The 24827-nt window shown below is 49.4% G+C and overlaps 1 protein-coding gene across 1 annotated transcript in view; it reads right to left on the bottom strand.

Annotated features, from left to right (window-relative positions):
* Nucleotides 1–873: 873 nt before the first annotated feature.
* The window catches only part of LOC132584378 (methanethiol oxidase-like), a 34608-nt gene continuing 10654 nt past the window's right edge, over nt 874–24827 (bottom strand). The window contains exons 4-12 of the mRNA XM_060256254.1: nt 23252–23372; nt 21428–21610; nt 20664–20842; nt 14970–15048; nt 8763–8884; nt 6631–6723; nt 3834–3952; nt 1425–2033; nt 874–1316 (exon numbers count right to left, since the gene is read on the bottom strand). Of these exons, the coding sequence (XP_060112237.1) occupies nt 1871–2033; nt 3834–3952; nt 6631–6723; nt 8763–8884; nt 14970–15048; nt 20664–20842; nt 21428–21610; nt 23252–23372 (1059 nt within the window). The 3' untranslated portion in view covers nt 874–1316; nt 1425–1870. The remainder of the gene's footprint in view (nt 1317–1424; nt 2034–3833; nt 3953–6630; nt 6724–8762; nt 8885–14969; nt 15049–20663; nt 20843–21427; nt 21611–23251; nt 23373–24827) is intronic.

Genomic DNA, 24827 nt, shown 5'->3' with positions numbered 1-24827 from the left:
ACACAGAGTGCTGGACTGGAGGGGCCACTGGCCTGATCCAACATGGCTTCTCTTCTGTTCTTATGTGACACAGAGTGTTGGACTGGATGGGCCATTGGCCTGATACAACATGGCTTCTCTTATGTTCTTATGTCTGGGGCAGTGATGCTCTGTATTCTGGGTGCTTGGGGGGGGGCACACTGGGAGGGCTTCTAGTGTCCTGGTCCCACCTGATGGCCCCTGGGTTTTTTGGCCACTGTGTGACACAGTGTTGGACTGGAGGGGCCATTGGCCTGATCCAACAGGGCTTCTCTTATGTTCTTATGTGACACAAGAGTGTTGGACTGGAGGGGCCATTGGCCTGATCCAACATGGCTTCTCTTATGTTCTTCAGGTTCCTTTCTCCCAAAGGAGAAAACTGAGATACTTTAACCCAGATAGACAATTTTCAAACTGCTACAAATTTTGCTTGCCTTGAAGGTGCTCCTGGGTTCTTACTCTGTTCCTTTGCTACAGATGGACTAACACAGTGACCCATCTTGATCTAGTGCAACAGAGATGAAGGTGGCGGAACCAACCGGAAGTCTAAAAAACAGAACTGAAGCAAAGCCCAGGTGATAACCTGATGCATTAAATGCTGCAAGATTTGACCGCTGGACCCACAGCTGGGTCCAAACAATATACAGTAGAAAAGGCCATAGTCCCTAATCATTTTCCCAAATAACCTTGTGAGACATTTAGCATGGTGTGACTCTATTTTGCCTGCACAGAAAAGCCTTCTGGAATAATTCATTTTTGCATACTTTGTGGAAAGCCTGTAAGAGCGGTGTGTGTGTGGGTGTCCTTCTATTAACAGCCTTTCCCAGCAGAACAATCTTTGAGTCCAATGGCACCTTGAAGATCAGCAAAGTTTTATTCAGGGTGACCACATAAACCTAGCTTGTTATTCCTCTTTGCACCTGTTAAAACAGCTTCATTTATGTTGTATGTTAATTTGCTGTTCAACCTTGGGTCAGGCCATAGCTCTCGCAGAGTTGTCCTTGAAAGAGTCGCTTCTGTGAGAGCTCTCTCAGCCCCAATTACCTCACAGAGTGTTTGTGGTGGGGGAGGAGGGTGAAGGAGATTGCGAACCACTCTGACATTCAGAGTGAATGGCAGGATACAAATCCAGTATCTTCTATATGTATGGGCTGGTAATTTCCTTTTCAATGTATCTGAGGAAGTGTGCATGCACAAGAAAGATGATGATGATATTGGATTTATATCCCGCCCTCCACTCTGAAGAGTCTCAGAGCGGCTCACAATCTCCTTTACCTTCCTCCCCCTCAACAGACACCCTGTGAGGTGGGTGGGGCTGAGAGGGCTCTCACAGCAGCTGCCCTTTCAAGGACACAGTCTCAGAGCACCCTACAATCTCCTTTACCTTCCTCCCCCACAACAGACACCCTGTGAGGTGGGTGGGGCTGAGAGGGCTCTCCCAGCAGCTGCCCTTTCAAGGACAACCTCTGCGAGAGCTATGGCTGACCCAAGGCCATTCCAGCAGCTGCAAGTGGAGGAGTGGGGAATCAAACCCGGTTCTCCCAGATAAGAGTCCGTGCACTTAACCACTACCCCATAATGGCTCTCTTAAAGGCAAAATCTCTTTTCATGAGGATAAACAGTTTCATCCGGGGATCCTCAACCTTCTTGAGCCGCTCCATTCCACCGAAAAGGTAAAACTGGCTAAGTTAGGCAAGCAGAGGAAATCTGAAACCGATGCAGCGTCAACTAGATGGACGCCACACCTGCATTGGACTGTCACACCTGGAGTTAAAAGACAGAGTGAGAAGAGAAGACCGACGGCAACCCCTTTCCCCAAACACAACCCAGATATTTCCACCGAGGCCTTCCTTTAGACCCAGATGTCAGAGGTGGTGTCTCCCCCTGGGTAGCGGATCTCGTGGGCAAGGGCTGGCCCGTGCGGCTCCTTCCCAAAATCCACGAGGAACTTCTCATTCACTTTCAAGCCGCCTTTCTTCGTGTCCACATCGATTTGTAACATGACAGAGCCTTCCCTGGAGGGAGAGAAGGAAACATCTTCAACTGTTCACCTCCAACTCTTATCTTCACTAATATTCCACCAATAGGTAGGTGACATTTTAAAGCTGCCATTCCACAGCAGTTTCAAATGAATATAATTACAAACCTCTTTCTTTCTTTCTTTCTTTCTTTCTTTCTTTCTTTCTTTCTTTCTTTCTTTCTTTCTTTCTTTCTTTCTTTCTTTCTTTCTTTCTTTCTTTCTTTCTTTCTTTCTTTCTTTCTTTCCCCCCTCTCTCTTTCTTTCTCTTTCTTACTTTCTCTCTTTCTTTCTTTCTTTCTTTCTTTCTTTCTTTCTTTCTTTCTTTCTTTCTTTCTTTCTCTTTCTTTCTTTCCCCTTCTCTCTCTCTTTCTTTCTCTATCTCTCTTTCTCTTCCTCTTTCTTTCTCTCTCTTTCCCTTTCTTTCTTTCTTTCTTTCTTTCTTTCTTTTCTTTCTTTCCTTCCTTCCCCCCTCTCTCTTTCTCTTTCTTACTTTCTCTCTCTTTCTTTCTTTCTTTCCCCTTCTCTCTCTCTCTTTCTCTCCCTCTTTCTTTCTCTTTATCTCTCTTTCTTTCTCTCTCTTTCCCTTTCTTTCTTTCTTTCTTTCTTTCTTTCTTTCTTTCTCTCTCTTTCTTTCCCCTTCTCTCTCTCTCTTTCTTTCCCCTCTTTCTTTCCCCTTTCTTTTCTTTCTTTCTTTCTTTTTCTTTCTTTCCCCTTCTCTCTCTCTCTCTTTCTTTCTTTCTCTCTTTCTTTCTCTCTCTCTTTTTGTCTTTCTTTCTTTCTTTCTCTCTCTTTTGTCTCTTTCTCTCTCTCTTTCTTTCTTTCTCTTTCTTTCTTTGTCTCTTTCTCTCTCGTTCTCTCTCTCTCTCTCCACTTTTTAAATGCTCTACAACCTTTTTGAACCTTGCAGGGTCAGCCCCGGTTAGCACTTGGAGAGCCAGTTTGGTGTCGTGGTTAAGTGTGCGGACTCTTATCTGGGAGAACCGGGTTTGATTCCCCACTCCTCCACTTGCACCTGCTGGAATGGCCTTGGGCCAGCCAGAGCTCTGGCAGAGGTTGTCCTTGAAAGCTCTCGCAGCAGCTGCCCTTTCAAGGACAACTCCCTCTAGAGCTCTGGCTGACCCAAGGCCATTCCAGCAGGTGCAAGTGGAGGAGTGGGGAATCAAACCCGGTTCTCCCAGATAAGAGAGCTCTGGCTGACCCAAGGCCATTTCAGCAGGTGCAAGTGGAGGAGTGGGGAATCAAACCCGGTTCATGCAGATTTATACCCCGCCCTTCTCTCTGAATCAGAGTCTCGGACACCCTGTGAGGTGGGTGGGGCTGAGAGAGCTCTCCCATAAGCTGCCCTTTCAAGGACAACTCACTCGAGAGCTCTGGCTGACCCAAGGCCATTCCAGCAGCTGCAGGTGGAGAAGTGGGGGAATCAAACCCGGTTCTCCCAGATAAGAGAGCTCTGGCTGACTCAAGGCCATTCCAGCAGGTGCAAGTGGAGGAGTGGGGAATCAAACCCGGTTCTCCCAGATAAGAGAGCTCTGGCTGACTCAAGGCCATTCCAGCAGCTGCAAGTGGAGGAGTGGGGAATCAAGCCCGGTTCTCCCAGATAAGAGAGCTCTGGCTGACTCAAGGCCATTCCAGCAGCTGCAAGGGGAGGAGTGGGGAATCAAGCCCAGTTCTCCCAGATAAAGAGTCCGCACACTTAACCATCACACCAAACTGGACCTTTGAACTGTACAGAAGCCAAACAGTTGTAAGTTTTTAAAAATCTGAGAAAAATCCAGAAAGCGAAAAGGCCTCTTACTTGACCATGTCGGGGTAGAACTGCTTGTCCCAGCCACTGAAGAGCGAGGTGGTGACGTACAGCCTGTTCCCATCCAAGCTCAGCTGGATCATCTGTGGACCGCCTTGAACCCTCTTGCCCTGAAGCGAGAGAAACAGGCGTGAGCGCTGGGGCTTGCAGTTTGGAGACGGAGACAGGGATCCTGTGTGCTTCTTCTGTTTATTTACACAGAGAACTATGCTTTGGTGGATGGAAGGACTAGAAGAGGATGGGGGATGTGGGATGGTATTGTACAACCCAATCTTGACAGATCTTGGAAACAAAGTGAGGTTAATACTTGGGAGGGAGACCACCAAGGAAGGCTCTGCAGAGGAAGGCGATGGCCAACCACCTCTGCTTCATCTCCCTTGCCTTGAAAGCCCCTTGCTGGGGTCACCAGAAGTCTAAGCTAAGCAGGGTCGGTACTTGGGAGGGGGACCACCAAGGAAGGCTCTGCAGAGGAAGGCAGTGGCCAGCCACTTCTGCTTCTCCCTTGCCTTGAAATCCCCTTGCTGGGATCACCAGAAGTCTAAGCAGGATTGGTAGTTGGATGAGAGACCACCAAGGAAGGCTCTGCAGAGGAAGGCCAATGGCCAACCACCTTGTCTTGAAAGTCAGCTGGGACTTGGTGGCCCCTTTACACACTCACACGAAAGAGGCTGGGCCTTTTTTATTCTAGCAAAAGGTGTCTGAAGGCTGACTCATTACTTGGGAGTAAGGCCCACTGAGCTCAGAAAGACTTCCAGAGCAAATGCTTTTAAGATTGGGTTGGAGACATGGGATTTGCAGAATAACAAGAGAAACACATTTATGACTAGGATTGAGAGAGCACACAGATAAATCTCTCACACACACACAAGAATTCAGGATCTGTCCACAAAACTGATTGGCAGGGAGTGCGCGACCAACAAAAGCACTATGCTTCTTTGCCTAGCGCATAACGGAGCTCATCGCCACAAGATGAGGTGGTGTTCACAAGCATCGCAGTAGTCCGGGGGGGGGGGCAAACTTGTTTAATGTAAGAGCCACACAGAATAAATGCCAGATGTCTGAGAGCCACAAGGCATGACATATGTTCAACAGCTGGAAGGGAGGGAGGGAGAGCTGGAAAGAAAGCTACTTTAACTTTAAATGCTTTCTCTAAACGGCTGGCTGGCTTGGAGAAGTGATTTAAAGAGAGAAATGCCTACTCCAAGTGGGCCAATGGGGTGGTGGGAGCTTTGAAAGCCACATGATGTGTGTGAAAGAACCACAGTTTGGCCACCCCTGCAATAGTCTGATCCTATGTCTGTTTACTCAGAAGTAAGCCACAGTGGGTTCAGTGAGGTTTACTCCCAGCAAGTGAACACTGAACAGTAGCCTCCTAGAGTAGGGGTGTCTAACATGCAGCCCAAGGACCAAATCAGGCCCCTGGATGGCTCCTATCAGGAGCAACTGACTGTCATCTGCTTCCTTCTGCCTCTCTCTTGCTTCCTTCTGCATCTCAGCTTGCTTTGCCAGGCTTGCTCAATCGCACAGGAGCTACAGAGCAAAACCTCAATGTTCTCCATTGACTGAGGTTCCTCCCTTAGGGAGGAAGGGGGAAGGGAGAGCTTGCTTTGCCAGGCACAGCAGAGCTACTGAGCCAAGCCTCCCTCCCTTCTATTGGCTGAGGCTCCTCCCCCTCCCGGTCCCCTGGGGAAGGAAAGAACCAGAGCAAAACCTCTATTTTCTCTATTGGCTGAGGCTCCTCTCTTGGGGAGGAAGGGGGAAGAGGGAGAGCTTGTTTTGCCAGGCTCTCTCAATTGCACAGCAGAGCCAAGCCTCTCTTCCTTCTATTGGCTGAGGCTCCTCCCCCTCCCGGTCCCCTGGGGAAGGAAGGAAAGAACCAGAGCTTCCTTTGCCCAATTCCCTGGATCCCATGGGAGAAAAACAAAGAAAGCACCCTTAGACCAACGAGTGCTAACGTTTTAAGTTTTTTTTAAAAAAATCTTTAGTCACGTTTGTCTGTGTTCTTTAAAAAAGTTTACATCTCTGTTACCTAATCTTAAATAGGTACACACACGGCCCGGCTTGACACAGCCCAGCACGGTCTCATTTATGGCAGATCCAGCCCTCACAACAAAATGAGTTTGACACCCCTGTCCTAGAGCTTTCCAAAAAGGATGAGTCAAATTCGTGGAAGAAAACATTTTGCTAGTGACTCTTAAGTCACGATAGCTACATAGAGCCCACAAGTCAGGAGGAAAGCTGAACTTCCTAGAGGAGCACAAAGACATCGAATGTGCTCAGTGGTAGAACATCTGCTTGGTAAGCAGAAGGTCCCAGGTTCAATCCCTGGCATCTCCAACTAAAAGGGTCCAGGGCAAGTAGATGTGAAAAACCTCAGCTTGAGACCCTGGAGAGCCACTGCCAGTCTGAGTAGACAAGACTGACTTTGATGGACCCAGGGTCTGATTCAGTATAAGGCAGCTTCATATGTTCATAATCTTTGGGGAGGGACAGTGGCTCAGTGGTAGAGCATCTGCTTGGTAAGCAGAAGGTCCCAGGTTCAATCCCTGGCATCTCAAGCTAAAAAGGGTCCAGGCAAGTAGGCGTGAAAAACTTCAGCTTGGGACCCTGGAGAGCTGCTGCCAGTCTGAGTAGACAATACTGACTTTCACAGACCAAGGCTCTGATTCAGTATAAGGCAGCTTCATATATTCATATGGTCAGTTTTGCAAAACAGACTCGTTCAGACATGACACCAGGGCTGGGCCCTACAGCAGTTCTGAGACAAGCCACAACAGCTTTGAGTCACCTGGATCACAAAGGGCTTAGGCTGGCATTCCAATTCCTGGTCTTCCGTCACGGTGACCGGCCCTCCTTTGACGATGCTGCCTCCCAAAAAGACCTGGAACCCAAGAAAGCCAGAGTCAGTTACAATGCCAGAGAGTCCACCCTCCCAAACAGCCGTTTTCTCCAGAGGAAACTTGAGCTCGGTCGCCTGGAGAAGAGCTGTGATTCTGGAGGATCCGCAAGTCCCTCCTGGAGGTTGGCTTCCCAAGCTGCTGGTCATGGCCAAATCCAGCATCCTTTCCTTGAATGTCATGATAGAGATTTACAAGATTATGCCTGGGATAGAGAAGGTAGAGAAAGAAGACCTTTCCTCCCTTTCTTATAATACGAGAACTTGTGGACACTCAATGAAATTGCTGAGCTGTCAGGTTAGAATGGAGAAATGGAAGTCCTTCTTCACCCAAAGGGTGATTAACATGTGGAATTCACTGCCACAGGAGGTGGCAGCGGCTACAAGCATAGCCAGCTTCAAGAGGGGATTGGATAAAAATATGGAGCAGAGGTCCATCAGTGGCTGTTAGCCACAGGGTATTGTTGGAACTCTCTGTCTGGGGCAGTGAGGCTCTGTATTCTTGGTGCTTGGGAGGGGCAACAGGGTGAGGGTTTCTGGTGTCCTGGCCCCACTGATGGACCTCCTGATGGTTTGGGGGTTTTTTGGCCACTGTGTGGCACAGAGTGTTGGCCTGGATGGGTCGTTGGCCTGATCCAACATGGCTCCTCTTTATTTTCTTATGTCAGAAGATGAGGGGGCAAAACCCCAAAGTCATGATGAAACACTAGCAAGATAGTGCAAATGCTTGGGGATTTTTTTGTTTTCAACTTTCCCTCAAAGCACATTTGCCTCCTGTGGCAGCCATTTTACGGCAGCCATGTTGGGTCAGAATTCCAAAGGTGTTGTCACAAGCAGGGGACTGGGGAGGGCCTTCTCCTGGCTGCCGCCACTCTGGCAAGGGTCTGTCTGGGAGGGCCCAGAGCACCCACCGACTCCGGCGTCTTCCTTCTTAGCAAGTACCTTTTATCGGTGACCAAAGAGACATTAGGACCCAGGCAGTATAATGATAAGTTTATTGGAAGTGCTCAAATGAGTTTTAATTATTAGCGCAACAGTGAAAGGGAGAAACAGTAAAGGTGGTGCAAAGGAAATAATAAAAGCCCTGATGCGACAAACTATATGTTCGCTTCCTCTAATTCCAACTGACTCGCCACTCTCTGGATGAAGGAGCTCTCATGACTGCAGTCTTTCTCCAAGCCCAGCCTTTTCAGAGAGAACACTTCCCTGTCTGACAGAACACTTCCCTGTCTTTTATTTAATTCCTTCCAGGTCTCACTCCTCTAGTCTCCACTGGGTAAGTTTTTCCCCTTCAAAATTGCTGCCCACCCAGTCAGAGGGACAGAAGGGATCCTGGGAAATGCGAGCCCTGTAGCTACTTTAACACAGGCTTCCCTGAAGCCTGTAGGCCTCACTAGGCCTAGGATCGTGACAGGTGCCTACAGGCTCAAGGAGTTTGGGGGATCCTGTTCTAGGCTGATCTAACGAACGCATTGACACTGAAGATCAGAAGTTGAGCGGGGTGATGGAAATACTATAAATCCTAAACAAAATAAATAATAATAAGAAGAAGAATAGCAGATTTATATCCCGCCCTTCTCCCTGAATCAGAGACTCAGAGCAGCTTACAATCTCCTATGTCTTCTCCCCTCACAACAGACACCCTGTGAGGTGGGTGGGGCTGGAGAGGGCTCTCACAGCAGCTGCCCTTTCAAGGACAACCTCTGCCAGAGCTATGGCTGACCCAAGGCCATTCCAGCAGCTGCGAGGGGAGGAGTGGGGAATCAAACTCCGTTCTCCCAGATAAGAATCCGCACACTTAACCACTACACTAAACTGGCTCTCCCAGAAGCTGCCCTTTCAAGGACAACCTCTGCCAGACCTATGGCTGACCCAAGGCCATTCCAGCAGGTGCAAGTGGAGGAGTGGGGAATCAAACCTGGTTCTCCCAGATAAGAGTCCACACACTTAACCACTACACCCAACTGGCTCTCCAGAGAGAAGATTGCCGCTCCTAGGAATTCCCTACCACAGTCTGCTTTTACCTGGCCCACCAGTTTGGGCTTCTGAGGGTTTCTGATGTCATATTGCCGAATGTCTCCATGGAGCCAGTTGCTGAAATACAAGTACTTGTCATCCAGGGAGATCAGGATGTCCGTGATGAGACCTGGGGGGGAGGGGGGGAGATATTGCAGGATGACAGAAGCAGCCACAGAATCCTAGAGTTGAAAGGCACCTCCAGGACCATCTAGTCCAACCCCCTGCACAATGCAGGAAATTCACAATACCTCCCCCTAAATTCACAGGATCCGCATTGCTGTCAGGTGGCCATCTAGCCTCTGTTGAAAAACCTCTAAGGCGGGGGTGGCCAAACTTGCCTAATATAAGAACCACATAGAATAAACATCACGTTTGAGAGCCACAAAACAAGAGGGAGGGGGGTGTCAAGACAGTGTGCGATTGCAATAAAAAAGGCCAACACTACGCTGGGAATTATTAGGGAGGGAATTGAAAACAAATCAGCCAGTATCATAATGCCCCTGTATAAACCAATGGTGCGGTCCCATTTGGAATACTGGTCAATTCTGGTCACCACACCTCAAAAAGGATATTATGGAAAAAGTCCAGAAAAGGACAACTAGAATGATTAAAGGATTGGAACACTTTCCCTATGAAGAAAGGTTAAAACGCTTGGGGCTCTTTAGCTTTGAGAAACGTCGACTGCGGGGTGACATGATAGAGGTTTGCAAGATAATGCATGGGATGGAGAAAGTAGAGAAAGAAGTCCTTTTCTCCCTTTCTCACAATACAAGAACTCGTGAGCATTCGATGAAATTGCTGAGCAATCAGGTTAAAACGGATAAAAGGAAGTACTTCTTCACCCAAAGGGTGATTAACATGTGGAATTCACTGCCACAGGAGGTGGCGGCGGCTACAAGCATAGCCAGTTTCAAGAGGGGATTGGATAAAAATATGGAGCAGTGGTCAATCAGTGGCTATTAGCCACAGCATATATATATGTATGTGTGTGTGTATGTATATATGTGTGTGTGTATACACACACACACACATATATATTGGCCACTGTCTGACACAGAGAGTTGGACTGGATGGGCCATTGGCCTGATCCAACATGGCTCCTCTTATGTAAAACAGAGTGTTGGACTGGATGGGCCATTGGCCTGATCCAACATGGCTCCTCTTATGTAAAACAGAGTGTTGGACTGGATGGGCCATTGGCCTGATCCAACATGGCTTCTCTTATGTTCTTATGTGACACAGAGTGTTGGACTGGATGGGCCATTGGCCTGGTCCAACATGGCTTCTCTTATGTTCTTAAGACGGAAGGAAGCAAATAGATGGGGTAGGAGAGAACAGTGGAAAGAAAGCAACTTTAATTTTTATCGCAATTCTCCAAGTGATTTAAAGAGACAGATGCCTTCTCCAGGTCAGCCGATGGGGTGGGGGCTTTGAGAGCCACACAATATGTATGAAAGAGCCACATTTTGGCCACCTCTTCTCTAAGGAATAGACTGAACCTGTCACACTCTATCTCCCACAGAGCCGTAGCCAGGACTTCATGTTTTGTGGGGCCCACAGTAGGATGCGTTGTTTGGGGAGGACTGTGGGGGCACCCGGTTTGGTGGCCCTGGTCTCTCGGCACTGTAAGCTGCCTTGAGTTCAATAAGCTAACCCGCCCCCCCATCCCGGCCTTTGTTCTGCACGCTTTGTTAGAGAAGGGGAAAGAAGAAAGCAAAAAGACCAGCCACAATGCTAATACTTGTTCAAAGCGGCGATGAGCAAAGAAGACGGATTGGTGACAATCAAGGGGCCATACAGTTGGAAGGGGGGTTTGAAAGAATGGGCCCGGACCCCTTGGGCCCCACCATAGCTACAGGCCTGGTCACCTATTTGGTGAGCTAAAACAGGAAGCTACAAGGGCCCTCGGTTCACAAGACCTGTGTATGATGGGATCATTTGGAGGACATCTGATTGTTTTATTGTTTTAATATTGAACGTATGAACATATGACACTGCGTTTTACTGAATCAGACCCCCCTCGGTCCATCAAAGTCAGTCTTGTCTACTCAGACTGGCAGCGGCTCTCCAGGGTCTCAAGCTGAGGTTTTTCACACCTACTTGCCTGGACCCTTTTTAGTTGACGATGCCGGGGATTGAACCTGGGACCTTCTGCTTACCAAGCAGATACTCTGCCACTGAGCCATGGCCCCTCTCCACTCTGGGTCCATCAAAGTCAGTCTTGTCTACTCAGACTGGCTGCGGCTCTCCAGTGTCTTAAGCTGAGGTTTTTCACGCCTATTTTGCCTGGAACCTTTTTAGTTGGCGATGCCGGGGATTGAACCTGGGACCTCCTGCTTACCAAGCAGATGCTCTACCACTGAGCCATGGCCTCTCTCCACTCTGGGTCCATCAAAGTCAGTCTTGTCTACTCAGGCTGGCAGTGGCTCTCGAGAGTCTTAAGCTGAGGTTTTTCACGCCTATTTTGCCTAGAACCTTTTTAGTTGGCGAAGCTGGGGACTGAACCTGTGACCTTCTGCTTACCAAGCAGATGCTCTACCACTGAGCCATGGCCCCTCTCCACTCTGGGTCCATCAAAGTCAGTCTTGTCTACTCAGACTGGCAGCGGCTCTCCAGTGTCTTAAGCTGAGGTTTCTCATGCTTACTAGCCTGGACCCTTTTTAGTTGGAGATGCCGGGGATTGAACCTGTGACCATCTGCTTACCAAGCAGATGCTCTGCCACTGAGCCATCGTCCCACCCCTAACTGGCAGCGGCTCTCCAGTGTCTTAAGCTGAGGTTTCTCATGCTTACTAGCCTGGACCCTTTTTAGTTGGAGATGCCGGGGATTGAACCTGGGACCTTCTGCTTACCAAGCAGATGCTCTATTACTGAGCCACTGTCACTGTTTTGTTTACTGTCTATTTTACGCTGTTAGCCGCCCTGAGTCTGTACGGAATGGGCGGGATATAAACGTAACGTAAATAAATAAAATTAATCCAGAGGGTCACCATAAACAACTTGATGGCTCTTAAGTCCCACGCGCCCTTTTTCATAAAGCGAACAGGACAGCAGTCTACAATTGCAGATGTGGAAGGTTCCCCAAGAGGCCATCTAGTCCAACCCCCATTCAATTCAAGATCAGCCTAAAACACCCCTAACAAGTGTTCCTCATAAAAAAATTCATTTTTAATATCCATAGCTGATGCTTTTCAGCCCATAATTTCAACCCATTATTACAAGTCCTATCCTCTGCTACAATAATGGTTTTGAATTACAGGTGGAAAGGTACTAGGTGGATATTGGTGGGGTGTGGGGGGGGAGAGGAATTTTTACAGTGAGTAGTTCAGCAGTGGAACTGGCTATGCCAATGTTCAGGGCTTTTTTGTAGCAGGATCTCCTTTGCATATTAGGCCACACACCCCTGATGGAGCCAATCCTCCAAGAGCTTACAGTACGCCCTGTGCGAAGAGTCCTGTAAGCTCTTGAAGGATTGGCTACATCGAGGGGGTGGGCCTAACATGCAAAGGAGTTCCTGCTATGAAAATTGCCCTGCCAAATTGTATGAATTATCCTACTCTTCCTGCACCATCTTTTTGGGTTTTTTTGCAATTCCACTTTCTGCATTGTTTCTGCATGAAAACGTTTATACCCCTCCCTTTCCTCGCAGCTCAGAACGCTTACAGAAACAGTTTACACCTTTTTCCATTTGAGCCAAAAATAAAAGAGCCCCCTGGATACTTTTTCCTGCTTGCTTTGTTTGTCTAACTTTCTGTAATCCCGATCTTATTCCGTTGTTCATTGGGGTGTCCGATGCTATCGGATTACATTCTTTTCTAGCGTGGTTTCAGATGGGCAGCCACGTCGGTCAGCGGGAGAAGAGCGAGATTCGAGTCCTTGTCGCACTTTAAAGAGCGATAAGATTTTTTTCCAGGGTGTAAGATTTTGAGAGTCAGCGCTCCCTTGGTCAGACAATCTCTCTAATTGTTTTAGCACACTTCAGCAGGGCTTTTTTTCTTTGTAGCAGGAACTCCTTTGCATATTAGGCCACACCCCCCTGGTGTAGCCAATCCTCCAAGAGCTTACAGGGCTCTTCGTACAGGGCCTACCGTAAGCTCCAGGAGGATTGGCTATGTCAGGGGAGTGCGGCCTAATATGCAAAGGAGTTCCTGCTACAAAAAAAGCCCTGCTTCAGAGACCGTTTGCAAGCGAATTTTGCCATTTTACACAGTAAAATCCAGTTGCAAATTGCATTGAAAATATATCAAAAGTGCATTCATGTGTGTGCGTGTATGCAAAAGCACCCTCTAGTTTAGTTTCAAGTAGCCAGCCACGTCGGTCAGCAGGAAGGAGAGGAAGATTCGAGTCCTGTAGCCCTTTAGAGGACAACAAAATCTTCCCCGGATGTAAGCTTTTGCGAATCAAAGCTCATAGAATTCCAGAATCCCTGGGTGGGAAGGGGCCATAGAGGCCATCTAGTCCAATCCCCTGCTCAATGAAGGAGCATATACGTACACACATATATTGTATATACACACAAACACATATATTGGCCACTGTGTGACACAGAGTGTTGGACTGGATGGGCCATTGGCCTGATCCAACATGGCTTCTCTTATGTTCTTATGTGACACAGAGTGCTGGACTGGAGGGGCCATTGGCCTGATCCAACATGGCTTCTCTATTTTCTTATGTGACACAGAGTGTTGGACTGGAGGGGCCACTGGCCTGATCCAACATGGCTTCTCTTATGTTCTTATGTGACACAGAGTGCTGGACTGGATGGGCCATTGGCCTGATCCAACATGGCTTCTCTTATGTTCTTATGTGACACAGAGTGCTGGACTGGAGGGGCCACTGGCCTGATCCAACATGGCTTCTCTTATGTTCTTATGTGACACAGAGTGTTGGACTAGAGGGGCCATTGGCCTGATCCAGCATGGCTTCTCTTATGTTCTTATGTGACACAGAGTGTTGGACTGGAGGGGCCACTGGCCTGATCCAACATGGCTTCTCTTATGTTCTTATGTGACACAGAGTGTTGGACTGGAGGGGCCACTGGCCTGATCCAACATGGCTTCTCTTATGTTCTTATGTGACACAGAGTGTTGGACTGGAAGGGCCACTGGCCTGATCCAACATGGCTTCTCTTATGTTCTTATGTGACACAGAGGGTTGGACTGGAGGGGCCATTGGCCTGATCCAACGTGGCTTCTCTTGTGTTCTTATGTGACACAGAGTGTTGTACTGGAGGGGCCACTGGCCTGATCCAACATGGCTTCTCTTATGTTCTTATGTGACACAGAGTGTTGGACTGGAGGGGCCACTGGCCTGATCCAACATGGCTTCTCTTATGTTCTTATGTGATACAGAGTGTTGGACTGGAGGGGCCACTGGCCTAATCCAACATGGCTTCTCTTATGTTCTTATGTGACACAGAGTGTTGGACTGGATGGGCCACTGGCCTGATCCAACATGGCTTCTCTTCTGTTCTTATGTGACACAGAGTGTTGGGCTGGAGGGGCCACTGGCCTGATCCAACATGGCTTCTCTTCTGTTCTTATGTGACACAGAGTGTTGGACTGGAGGTGCCATTGGCCTGATCCAACATGGCTTCTCTTCTGTTCTTATGTGACACAGAGTGTTGGACTGGAGGTGCCATTGGCCTGATCCAACATGGCTTCTCTTATGTTCTTATGAGCAGTCTACAGCATCCCTGACAAGGGTTTTTCCGGCCGCTAGGGGGAGCTCACCGCTTTCCTTGGGAGCTGATTCCACCAATGAACAACTCTTACTGCAAAAAAAAGGTTTTTCCTAACATCCAGCCGGTACCTTCCCACCCTTAATTTAAACCCACAAGACCTCTGTGCTGCTAACAGGAACATCTCCCTGCCCTCCTTTTTCAGACAAAGGGAACTTTGACTCTCAAAAGCGTATACCCTGGCCCTGATCTGGAGAGCCCAGGCAAGCCCGATCTCGTCCGATCTTGGAAGCTGAGCAGGGCTGACCCTCACAAGTACTTGGAAGGGAGACCTTCTTGGAATACCAGGATGAGTGAGACAGGAAGCTGGACTAGATGGACCCTCACTGGTCTGACCCAGCAGGGCTCTTCAGATGTTCTTCTCAGGGGAAGGCCTCGGCCTCTCTGCCCTGTTGTTGGCCCTCCAGAGGAGCTGGTTGGCCTCTGTGTGAGACAGGAGGCTGGACTAGATGGACCCTCTCTGGTCTTAGTACCTGGCATCTCTTCAAGAAGCCATCCTTTCACCTTCTTCTTGGGCACTTGGATCACTTTCTCAGCTGCCCACTTTCCGTTCTGCAGGAAAAGCCACAACAAGGGACAGTCAGTTTGGTGTAGTGGTTAAGTGTGCGGACTCTTATCTGAGAGAACCAGGTTTGATTCCCCACTCCTCCACTTGCAGCTGCTAGAGTGGCTTTGGGTCAGCCATAGCTCTTGCAGAGTTGTCCTTGAAAGGGCAGCTTCTTCAGAGCTCTTTCAGCCCCACCCACCTCAGAGGGTGTCTGTTGTGGGGGAAGAAGATAAAGAAGACTGTAAGTCACTCTGAGACTCTGATTCAGAGAGAAGGGTGCAGTACAAATCTATGGTCTTTTCATTCCAGCCTTGTCACCATCAACATTTTAAAACTAACTCATTAACTTAAACCAGGGTTCCCAGAGGTAGTTCCCATTCCCCCTCCAGGGTTTCTTTCTTGCCAGCAGATGTGAGTTATTCCTTCAGCTTCACCTTCTGAGGCAGCCATTTTGGTTTGGCTCCCCCTCCTGTGACACCTCTCAAAGTTTCGAACGTCCTCATAAGCTCAAAAAGATTGGAAGCCCCTGGCTTAAAATAAGTCCCCCCTCTCTTCACACAATACCTCGATGGTTGCCAGCCTCCAGGTGCTGGCTGGAGGTCTCCTGGGATTACAACTGATCTCGAGGTGACAGAGATCAGTTCACCTGGAGAAAATGGCTTCTTTGGAGGGAGGGTTCTATGGCATCTTACCCAATGAAAGTCTCTCCCCTCTTCAAACAGCGTATTGTTGGAACTCTCCATCTGGGGCAGTGATGCTCTATATTTTTGGTGCTTGGGGGAGGAAACAGTGGGAGGGCTTCTAGTGTCCTGGCCCCACTGATGGACCTCCTGATGGCACCTGGGTTTTTTGGCCACTGTGTGGCACAGAATGTTGGACTGGAGGGGCCATTGGCCTGATCCAAAATGGCTTCTCTTATGTTCTTATGTGACACAGAGTGTTGGACTGGAGGGGCCATTGGCCTGATCCAACATGGCTTCTCTTATGTTCTTATGTGACACAGAGTGTTGGCCTGGATGGGCCCTGGCCTGATCCAACATGGCTTCATTATATTCTTATGTCTGAGGCAGTGATTGTCTTCTTGGTGCTTGGGGGCCACAGTGGGAGGGCTTCTGGAGACCTGGCCCCACTGGTATATCTCCTGAGAGCATCTGGGTTTTTTGGTCACAGTGTGGCACAGAGTGTTGGCCTGGATGGGCCACTGGCCTGAACCAACATGGCTTCTCTTATATTCTTATGTCTGCGCCAGTGATGCTCTGTCTTCTTGGTGCTGGGGGGGGGGGGCACAGTGGGAGAGCTTCTGGAGTCCTGGCCGCACTGATGGCCCTCCTGATGGCACCTGGGTTTTTTGGCCACTGTGTGACACAGAGTGTTGGACTGGATGGGCCATTGGCCTGATCCAACATGGCTTCTCTTATGCTCTTATGTGACACAGAGTGTTGGCCTGGATGGGCCACTGGCCTGATCCAACATGGCTTCTCTTATGTTCTTATGTGACACAGAGTGTTGGCCTGGATGGGCCATTGGCCTGATCCAACATGGCTTCTCTTATGTTCTTATGTGTGACACAGAGTGTTGGACTGGAGGGGCCACTGGCCTGATCCAACATGGCTTCTCTTATGTTCTTATGTGACACAGAGTGTTGGACTGGATGGGCCATTGGTCTGATCCAACATGGCTTCTCTTATGTTCTTATGTGACACAGAGTGTTGGACTGGATGGGCCATTGGCCTGATCCAACATGGCTTCTCTTATGTTCTTATGTGTGACACAGAGTGTTGGACTGGAGGGGCCACTGGCCTGATCCAACAGGGCTTCTCTTATGTTCTTATGTGACACAGAGTGTTGGCCTGGATGGGCCACTGGCCTGATCCAACATGGCTTCTCTTATGTTCTTATGTGACACAGAGTGTTGGACTGGATGGGCCATTGGCCTGATCCAACATGGCTTCTCTTATGTTCTTATGTGACACAGAGTGTTGGACTGGAGGGGCCACTGGCCTGATCCAACATGGCTTCTCATGTTCTTATGTGACACAGAGTGTTGGACTGGATGGGCCATTGGTCTGATCCAACATGGCTTCTCTTATGTTCTTATGTGACACAGAGTGTTGGACTGGAGGGGCCACTGGCCTGATCCAACATGGCTTCTCTTATGTTCTTATGTGTGACACAGAATGTTGGACTGGAGAGGCCACTGGCCTGATCCAACATGGCTTCATTATATTCTTATGTCTGAGGCAGTGATTGTCTTCTTGGTGCTTGGGGGCCACAGTGGGAGGGCTTCTGGAGTCCTGGCCCCACTGGTATATCTCCTGAGAGCATCTGGGTTTTTTGGTCACAGTGTGGCACAGAGTGTTGGCCTGGATGGGCCACTGGCCTGAACCAACATGGCTTCTCTTATATTCTTATGTCTGCGCCAGTGATGCTCTGTCTTCTTGGTGCTGGGGGCGGGGGCACAGTGGGAGAGCTTCTGGAGTCCTGGCCGCACTGATGGCCCTCCTGATGGCACCTGGGTTTTTTGGCCACTGTGTGACACAGAGTGTTGGACTGGATGGGCCATTGGCCTGATCCAACATGGCTTCTCTTATGCTCTTATGTGACACAGAGTGTTGGCCTGGATGGGCCATTGGTCTGATCCAACATGGCTTCTCTTATGTTCTTATGTGACACAGAGTGTTGGACTGGATGGGCCATTGGCCTGATCCAACATGGCTTCTCTTATGTTCTTATGTGTGACACAGAGTGTTGGACTGGAGGGGCCACTGGCCTGATCCAACATGGCTTCTCTTATGTTCTTATGTGACACAGAGTGTTGGCCTGGATGGGCCACTGGCCTGATCCAACATGGCTTCTCTTATGTTCTTATGTGACACAGAGTGTTGGACTGGATGGGCCATTGGTCTGATCCAACATGGCTTCTCTTATGTTCTTATGTGACACAGAGTGTTGGACTGGATGGGCCATTGGCCTGATCCAACATGGCTTCTCTTATGTTCTTATGTGACACAGAGTGTTGGACTGGAGGGGCCACTGGCCTGATCCAACATGGCTTCTCTTATGTTCTTATGTGACACAGAGTGTTGGACTGGATGGGCCATTGGTCTGATCCAACATGGCTTCTCTTATGTTCTTATGTGACACAGAGTGTTGGACTGGAGGGGCCACTGGCCTGATCCAACATGGCTTCTCTTATGTTCTTATGTGTGACACAGAGTGTTGGACTGGAGGGGCCACTGGCCTGATCCAACATGGCTTCTCTTATGTTCTTATGTGACACAGAGTGTTGGCCTGGATGGGCCATTAGCCTGATCCAACATGGCTTCTCTTGTTCTTATGTCTGCGCCAGTGATGCTCTGTCTTCTTGGTGCTTGGGGGGGCCTGATCCATATGGCTTCTCTCACATTGACACTGCCCCTCCTCAAGCTCCACATCCCAAATCTCCGGGTATTTCCCAACCTGGAGCTGGCAATGCTACAGCTAGGACTGCCGATGTGGGTTGGGATTCACCTGGAGCTTTGGAGGGGTGGAGTTTGGGGAAGGGGCATAATGCCCCAGAGCCACCCTCCAAAGTGGCCGTTTCTGACATCTGGAGATCAGCTGTAATTCCAGGAGACTTCAAGGTCCCCCCTGGAGGTTGGCAACCCAACCACCAATCAACTTAAACATACAGATCTTAGATAGGGAGGTTCCGGGAGCACAACAGATCAAGGCGCAGGTTCTTGTTCGTTCTTTCTTTTTTTTCATTAGCAGTTTCACAGTTTTGCAGTAAGTAAATGACGTATCTTCAATACTGTGTGGCAGAATCAATCATTAACTTTGCGTCGCCCTCGGGACTTCGTTCATGTTCCCTTCTGCAGTGAAACGTCTGCTCAGCCAGGCCAGGAGATCACAGGAGCAGAGCTCCGGAAGCTCTAAACTTGATTGTGCTTTCTTACCTCTCCCCAAAAATACTTGCTTCTGGGCTCCACTGTTCAGTTTCCCTGGGAGAATCTTGCTGAACTCGAAGACTTGACAAACTTTATAACATTTCCCCCCCCACACACACACAAAAATGGGAAAATAACCCAAACATATCAAGCAGACAGACGGAAATCTTCCTCGTGCCACTGTGGCCACATAGGAGAAAATGAGTCACGCTAATGAGCTCTGGAGCCTCTTTTTCTACGAAATGACCCGTCTCGGCATACACAAAGCCAAGTACCCACTGCAGTCCGACTGTCCTGCCTCTGATATCTTATTGTCTGTAGATAATATAATAGAGGTGTCGTAGGTGGAGGGCCTATTCCTTATACGAATTCCCCCTCCTGTCAACTTCCAAACCTCAACATAGCGGTCAGCGGTGGGATTCTAGCAGGAGCTCCTTTGCATATTAGGCCACAACCCCCTGATGTAGCCAATCCTCCAAGAGCTTACCAAAAAAGAGCCTTGTAAAGCTCCAGGGGGACTGGCTACATCAGGGGTGAGTGGCCTAATATGCAAAGGAGCTCTTGCTAGAATTCCACCCCGATAATGGCCATAGGCAAACCTTCGCTTCCCAGAGACTGCGTTGTGCACGCAGGCAAAGAAACCAGGCAGAGATGCCAGAGATGGACTTCGAGCCCTTCTGCATGTAAAGCAATCATATATGGCTTGTAGCACGAGCTCCTTTGCATCTTAGGCCACGGGGGAGGGGTGTGGCCTAAGAAGCAAAGGAGCTCCTGCTACAAAAAAAGCTGTGATCGCACGTGCTGGATGATGATGATGATATTGGATTTATATCCTGCCCTATACTCTGAATCTCAGAGCGGTCACAATCTCCTTTACCTGCGAGGTGGGTGGGGCTGAGAGGGCTCTCCCAGCAGCTGCCCTTTCAAGGACAGAGACTCAGGATGGCTTACAATCTCCTATATCTTCTTCCCCCACAACAAACATCCTGTGAGGTGGGTGGGGCTGAGAGAGCCCCAGAAGCTGCCCTTTCAAGGACAGAGTCTCAGAGCAGCCCACAATCTCCTTTACCTTCCTCCTCCACAACAGACACCCTGTGAGGTGGGTGGGGCTGAGAGGGCTTTCCCAGCAGCTGCCCTTTCAAGGACAGAGGCTCAGAGCCACTCACAATCTCCTTTCCCTTCCTCCCCCACAACAGACACCCTGTGAGGTGGGTGGGGCTGAGAGAGTTCTCCCAGAAGCTGCCCTTTCAAGGACAGAGGCTCAGAGCCACTCACAATCGCCTTTCCCTTCCTCTCTCACAACAGATATCCTGTGAGGTGGGTGGGGCTATGAGAACTCTCACAGGAGCTGCCCTTTCAAGGACAGAGGCTCAGAGCCACTCACAATCTCCTTCCCCTTCCTCCCCCACAACAGACACCCTGTGAGGTGGGTGGGGCTGAGAGGGTTGTCACAGCAGCTGCCCTTTCAAGGACAACTTCTAGGAGAGTTATGGCTGACTTGAGGCCATTCCATCAGCTGCAACTGGAGGAGTGGGGGAATCAAACTCGGTTCTCCCGACAATTTCAATCCACTTTTGGTGCACTTTCTTCGTGCATTTTACTGGGAGAACTGGCAGAAACCAGTCTGAAAGTGCACTGAAAGTGGATCGGAACTGCATCCCTTAGCAGGTGTGACGGCAGCCTGTGACTACCTGCGTCTTGTAGAAACGATGGACTTCGCTGCTGAGGGCGCAGCCGACGAACCCCTGAGAAGCATCCGGGTCGTGGAGGAAGCGGATTTCGAGGGGGATGGAATTTTTCCCCACGTCGATAGACTGGATGAGCTCGTGGGTGGTCCAATCCCACACATGGATGTTGCCACCGTAGTACCCTAAAAATAACAGAGAATTGATTTTTTAAATTAGAGGGAGGGAGGGTGGCTCAGTGGTAGAACATCTGCTTGGGAAGCAGAAGGTCCCAGGCTCAATCCCCAGCATCTCCAACTAAAAAGGGTCCAGGCAAAGAGGTGAGAAAAACCTCAGCTTGAGCCCCTGGAGAGCCGCTGCCAGTTAAGGGAGGGACGGCGGCTCATTGGTAGAGCATCTGCTTGGTAAGCAGAAGGTCCCAGGTTCAATCTCCAGCATCTCCAACTAGAAAGGGTCCAGGCAAGTAGGCGTGAAAGACCTCCGCTTGAGACCCTGGAGAGCAGCTGCCAGTCTGAGTAGACAAGACTGACTTTGATGGACTGAGAGTCTGATTCAGTAGAAGGCAGCTTCGTATGTTCATGTTCAAATCAAATATAGGAGCTGGAAAGCAGGGTTGCGCTTAGATATGTGTGGTTTTTCTCTCCACCCGCTATCACCCCACCAAAGCGCAAGCCAAATTTTCAAGCCACACAGAGATCTCCCAGGTACAAAAGCATCTTGGCTTGTTTATTCTTAAAGGCAGAGACGGCAGGGGGCCATGGAGGGCTCACCTTTCTCCAGATCGGCCGGATTAAACCCGTACGCGAAGGATTTCGGCACTCCCCATTCGGTGCTCATCAGGACGTTGTGTCTCGGCTGGTACCAAAAGTCGTAGCCCAGCGGGGGAGCTTTGGGCCCTCTTTCCCAGGTCCCCTTGACTTCAAAGGTCTCACCGTCCAACAGGACAAAGCCACCTGGATATAAAGAAATCATCGTTAACAGCTCGTCGGGTGCTTTTTTTTACAAAATTTTCGGAATCTGAATGTGGAATGGTGTCTGTGCCACTCCTTCACGGGGGCCTGTCTATCTGCGGGACCGCCTTTCCCCACACGTTCCCCGGAGAGCACTGCGTTCAGGGACAAAAGATCTGTTGTCCATCCCTGGACCAAGGGAGGCTAGGTTGCGCCAGAACTGTGAATACTCTCCCAGAGGCCATAAGGGCCCTGCGGGATCTTTCCGCTTTCCGCAGGGCCTATAAGACCGAACTGTTTCGACAGGCCTTTGAGATCTAACCTAATTTGGGAGAGAGCTGCCACTCTACACCATTAAAGAGTACCATGATCCCCATTTACATTTACATTTATGTTAAATTATAGCATAGTGATACAGCACCAAAAACGCAATGGGATGTTTTAATATTGAAGTGTTTTAAATAATTTTAAATTGTAGTTTTATTGGTTAAATTGTAAAAATGTATGTTGTTAGCTGCCCTGAGTCTGCTGGCGGAGAGGGCGGGATAGAAATTTAAAGTAATAAATAAATAAATAAAGTAACAAACAAGAATATTCTTCCCTCAACAGGTTGCCAGCCTCCAGGCGGCAGCTGGAAATCTTCTAGGATTACAACCGATCTCCAGCTTTAGGTCTTACCGGGAGGTGCCTAGGTCTTGGGCACCAGGAGGCGGAGGGAGCCCAATTCGGCACCCCCCTCCCAGTGCCCTAGGCAACTGCCTAGTATACCTAGTGGGCGAGCCAGCCCTGGATACTCAACATCTGGGCGCTGTGCCTACACCTTTAATAGTACCCGTCAAGTGTTTTTTAGAAAGAGGGAGGGACCAGATGGGTCTTCTGCCCAGCAAGGCTCCTGATTGGCCACTGGAGATTTGATTGGCTGGTGCAGATTTTTAAAAACTCTGGTTAGGCAGAAGCTGCCGATAGAGCACAAGGCTCTTCAACACACAACTGAAGGGAAGCGGCAGCAGCCATTTTGAAATGGGCTCCGCCTCCTGCAGTGGCCATTTTGAGTTGGGCTCCACCTGTCAAGCATGCGTTTTCAATGACGAGTCGAAGCTGATACAAAGACTACGTTTATTGATAGACCGATACTTTGGTGTAACAGGTTCTTGAGAGTGATGCTGCCAATACATTGATACAATACTTTTAAGGCTTACTTCAAAAGGATTCCAAGGGATGGGGTTGCGGGGTAGCATTCACACATAAACTATCATAACTGTCTACATTCCCATAGTGTTATCAGGACTACGTCCTTGCTTTCCCAGATGTCTCTCACTCCCTTACAGGAATGTATGGAAAGGTGCTGATTACTTGGTTTCAGTTCTCACTACTTCTAATTATAAGCCATAACGCAAGACGGGGGGAAGGGAAAGAATAACAAGCTAGCAAAGTAGGATCCTCCATGATACTTCACAGACCAGGTTAGGCAGGACCCTAAAACAATCAATTATCAATGGATTTCACCATGCTTGACACCACCTCCTGTGGCGACCATGTTGTGGATGTCCCACCACCCAGCATCAGAATTCCACAGCTCAAAAATGTCGGGAGGCTCCTGACTTGGATTGTTCATCCAGCCAGTATCCCTTCCAAAATGGCTACCTTTCCCGTTGCCAGAAGGGTCTCCCATGGTGCTGATCATGATTTCGCCGGTGCCCAGGCAGTGACTGGTGTGTGGATTGGCCAAGTTGCATTTCCAGTACACCTCCACTGGCTCGACTACCTAAGGAGAGGTTGACACAAAAGGTTAGGCACCCAGTAGACGCACGGTGGAGGGTCTGCCACAGTCCAAGACCCTCCAACGTAATTTACATTAAATGCCTCTGCATCTCATTCATCAGATCTGGATTTTAAAACAATATTTATGCAGATCTCCAGGCCCCACCTGGAGGTTGGTAATTTTACACCCTCCAAAGCAACCATTTTCTGTAGGAGAACTCATCTGTGTTGTCTGTCCAGTGAGCGGAACAGGATTTACGCAAAAGGAAAAATGATGCTCGACTGCATCAAAGGAAACCCCCTTGCTTGAGGTTAGTCCACAGGATGGTGGATAATATGAGTGGGATTGCCAGAGCCTGAATTGCTAAACTTTTCAGTCCATGAAGGTTAGTATGGCCTATTGGCAGCGGCTCTCCAAGGTCTCAGGCTGAGGTCTTTCCCATCTCCTCCTACCTGGTCCTTGTAACTGGAGATGCTGGGGATTGAACCTGGGACCTTCCGCATGCCAAACAGATGCTCTGCCACTGAGCTACGGCCCTTCTCCATGGCTTTCTGGAGTCTCAGGCTGAGGTCTTTAACATCACCTCCTGCCTGCTCCTTTTAACTGGAAATGCCAGGGATTGAACCTCGGACCTTCTGCATGCCAAGCAGATGCTCTGCCATTGAGCTACGGGCCCTCTCCATGTCTCTCCAGGGTCTCAGGCTGAGGTCTTTCCCAACACCTCCTGCCTGGTCCTTTTAACTGGAGATGCCGGGGATTGAACCTGGGACCTTCTGCATGCCAAGCAGCAGCTCTGCCACTGAGCTATGGCCCCTCTCCATGGTTCTCCTGGGTCTCAGGCTGAGGTTTTTCCCATCACCTCCTGCCTGGTCCTTTTAACTGGAGATGCTGGGGATTGAAACTGGATCTTCTGCATGCCAAGCAGAGGCTCTGCCACTGAGCTATGGCCCCTCTCCATGGCTCTCCTGGGTCTCAGGCTGAGGTCTTTTCCATCACCTACTATTTCGTCCTTTTTAACTGGAGATGCGGGGCATTGAACCTGGGACCGTCTGCATGCCAAGCAGAGGCTCTGCCACTGAGCTATGGCCCCTCTTCATGGCTCTCCAGGGTCTCAGGCTGAGGTCTTTCCCATCACCTCCTGCCTGGTCCTTTAAGTAGAGATGCCAGGGATTGAACCTGGAATCTTCTGTGTAACAACCAGATGCACTGGATCGGACCTTTGGTCCATCAAGGATGGAATTGTCTCCTCAGACCAGCAGCAGCTCTCCAGGGTCTCTGGAGGAGGTCTTTACCATCACCTCCTGCCAGATGTTTTAACTGGAGATGCTGGGGATTGAACCTGGGACCTTCTGCACACCAAGCAAATGCTCTGCCTCAGAGTCACTGCCCCTCCATCTGGAAGATCCGGATTCAAAAAGTCCCATTCTCCTGGGTGACCTTGGGCCAATTACCCTCTCT

This window comes from Heteronotia binoei, chromosome 1 (genome assembly GCF_032191835.1).
Source record: "Heteronotia binoei isolate CCM8104 ecotype False Entrance Well chromosome 1, APGP_CSIRO_Hbin_v1, whole genome shotgun sequence".
Classification (NCBI taxonomy): Eukaryota; Metazoa; Chordata; class Lepidosauria; order Squamata; family Gekkonidae; genus Heteronotia; species Heteronotia binoei.
The sequence above is the reverse complement of the archived record's forward strand: the minus strand, read 5'-3'. Positions and strand labels throughout refer to the sequence as shown.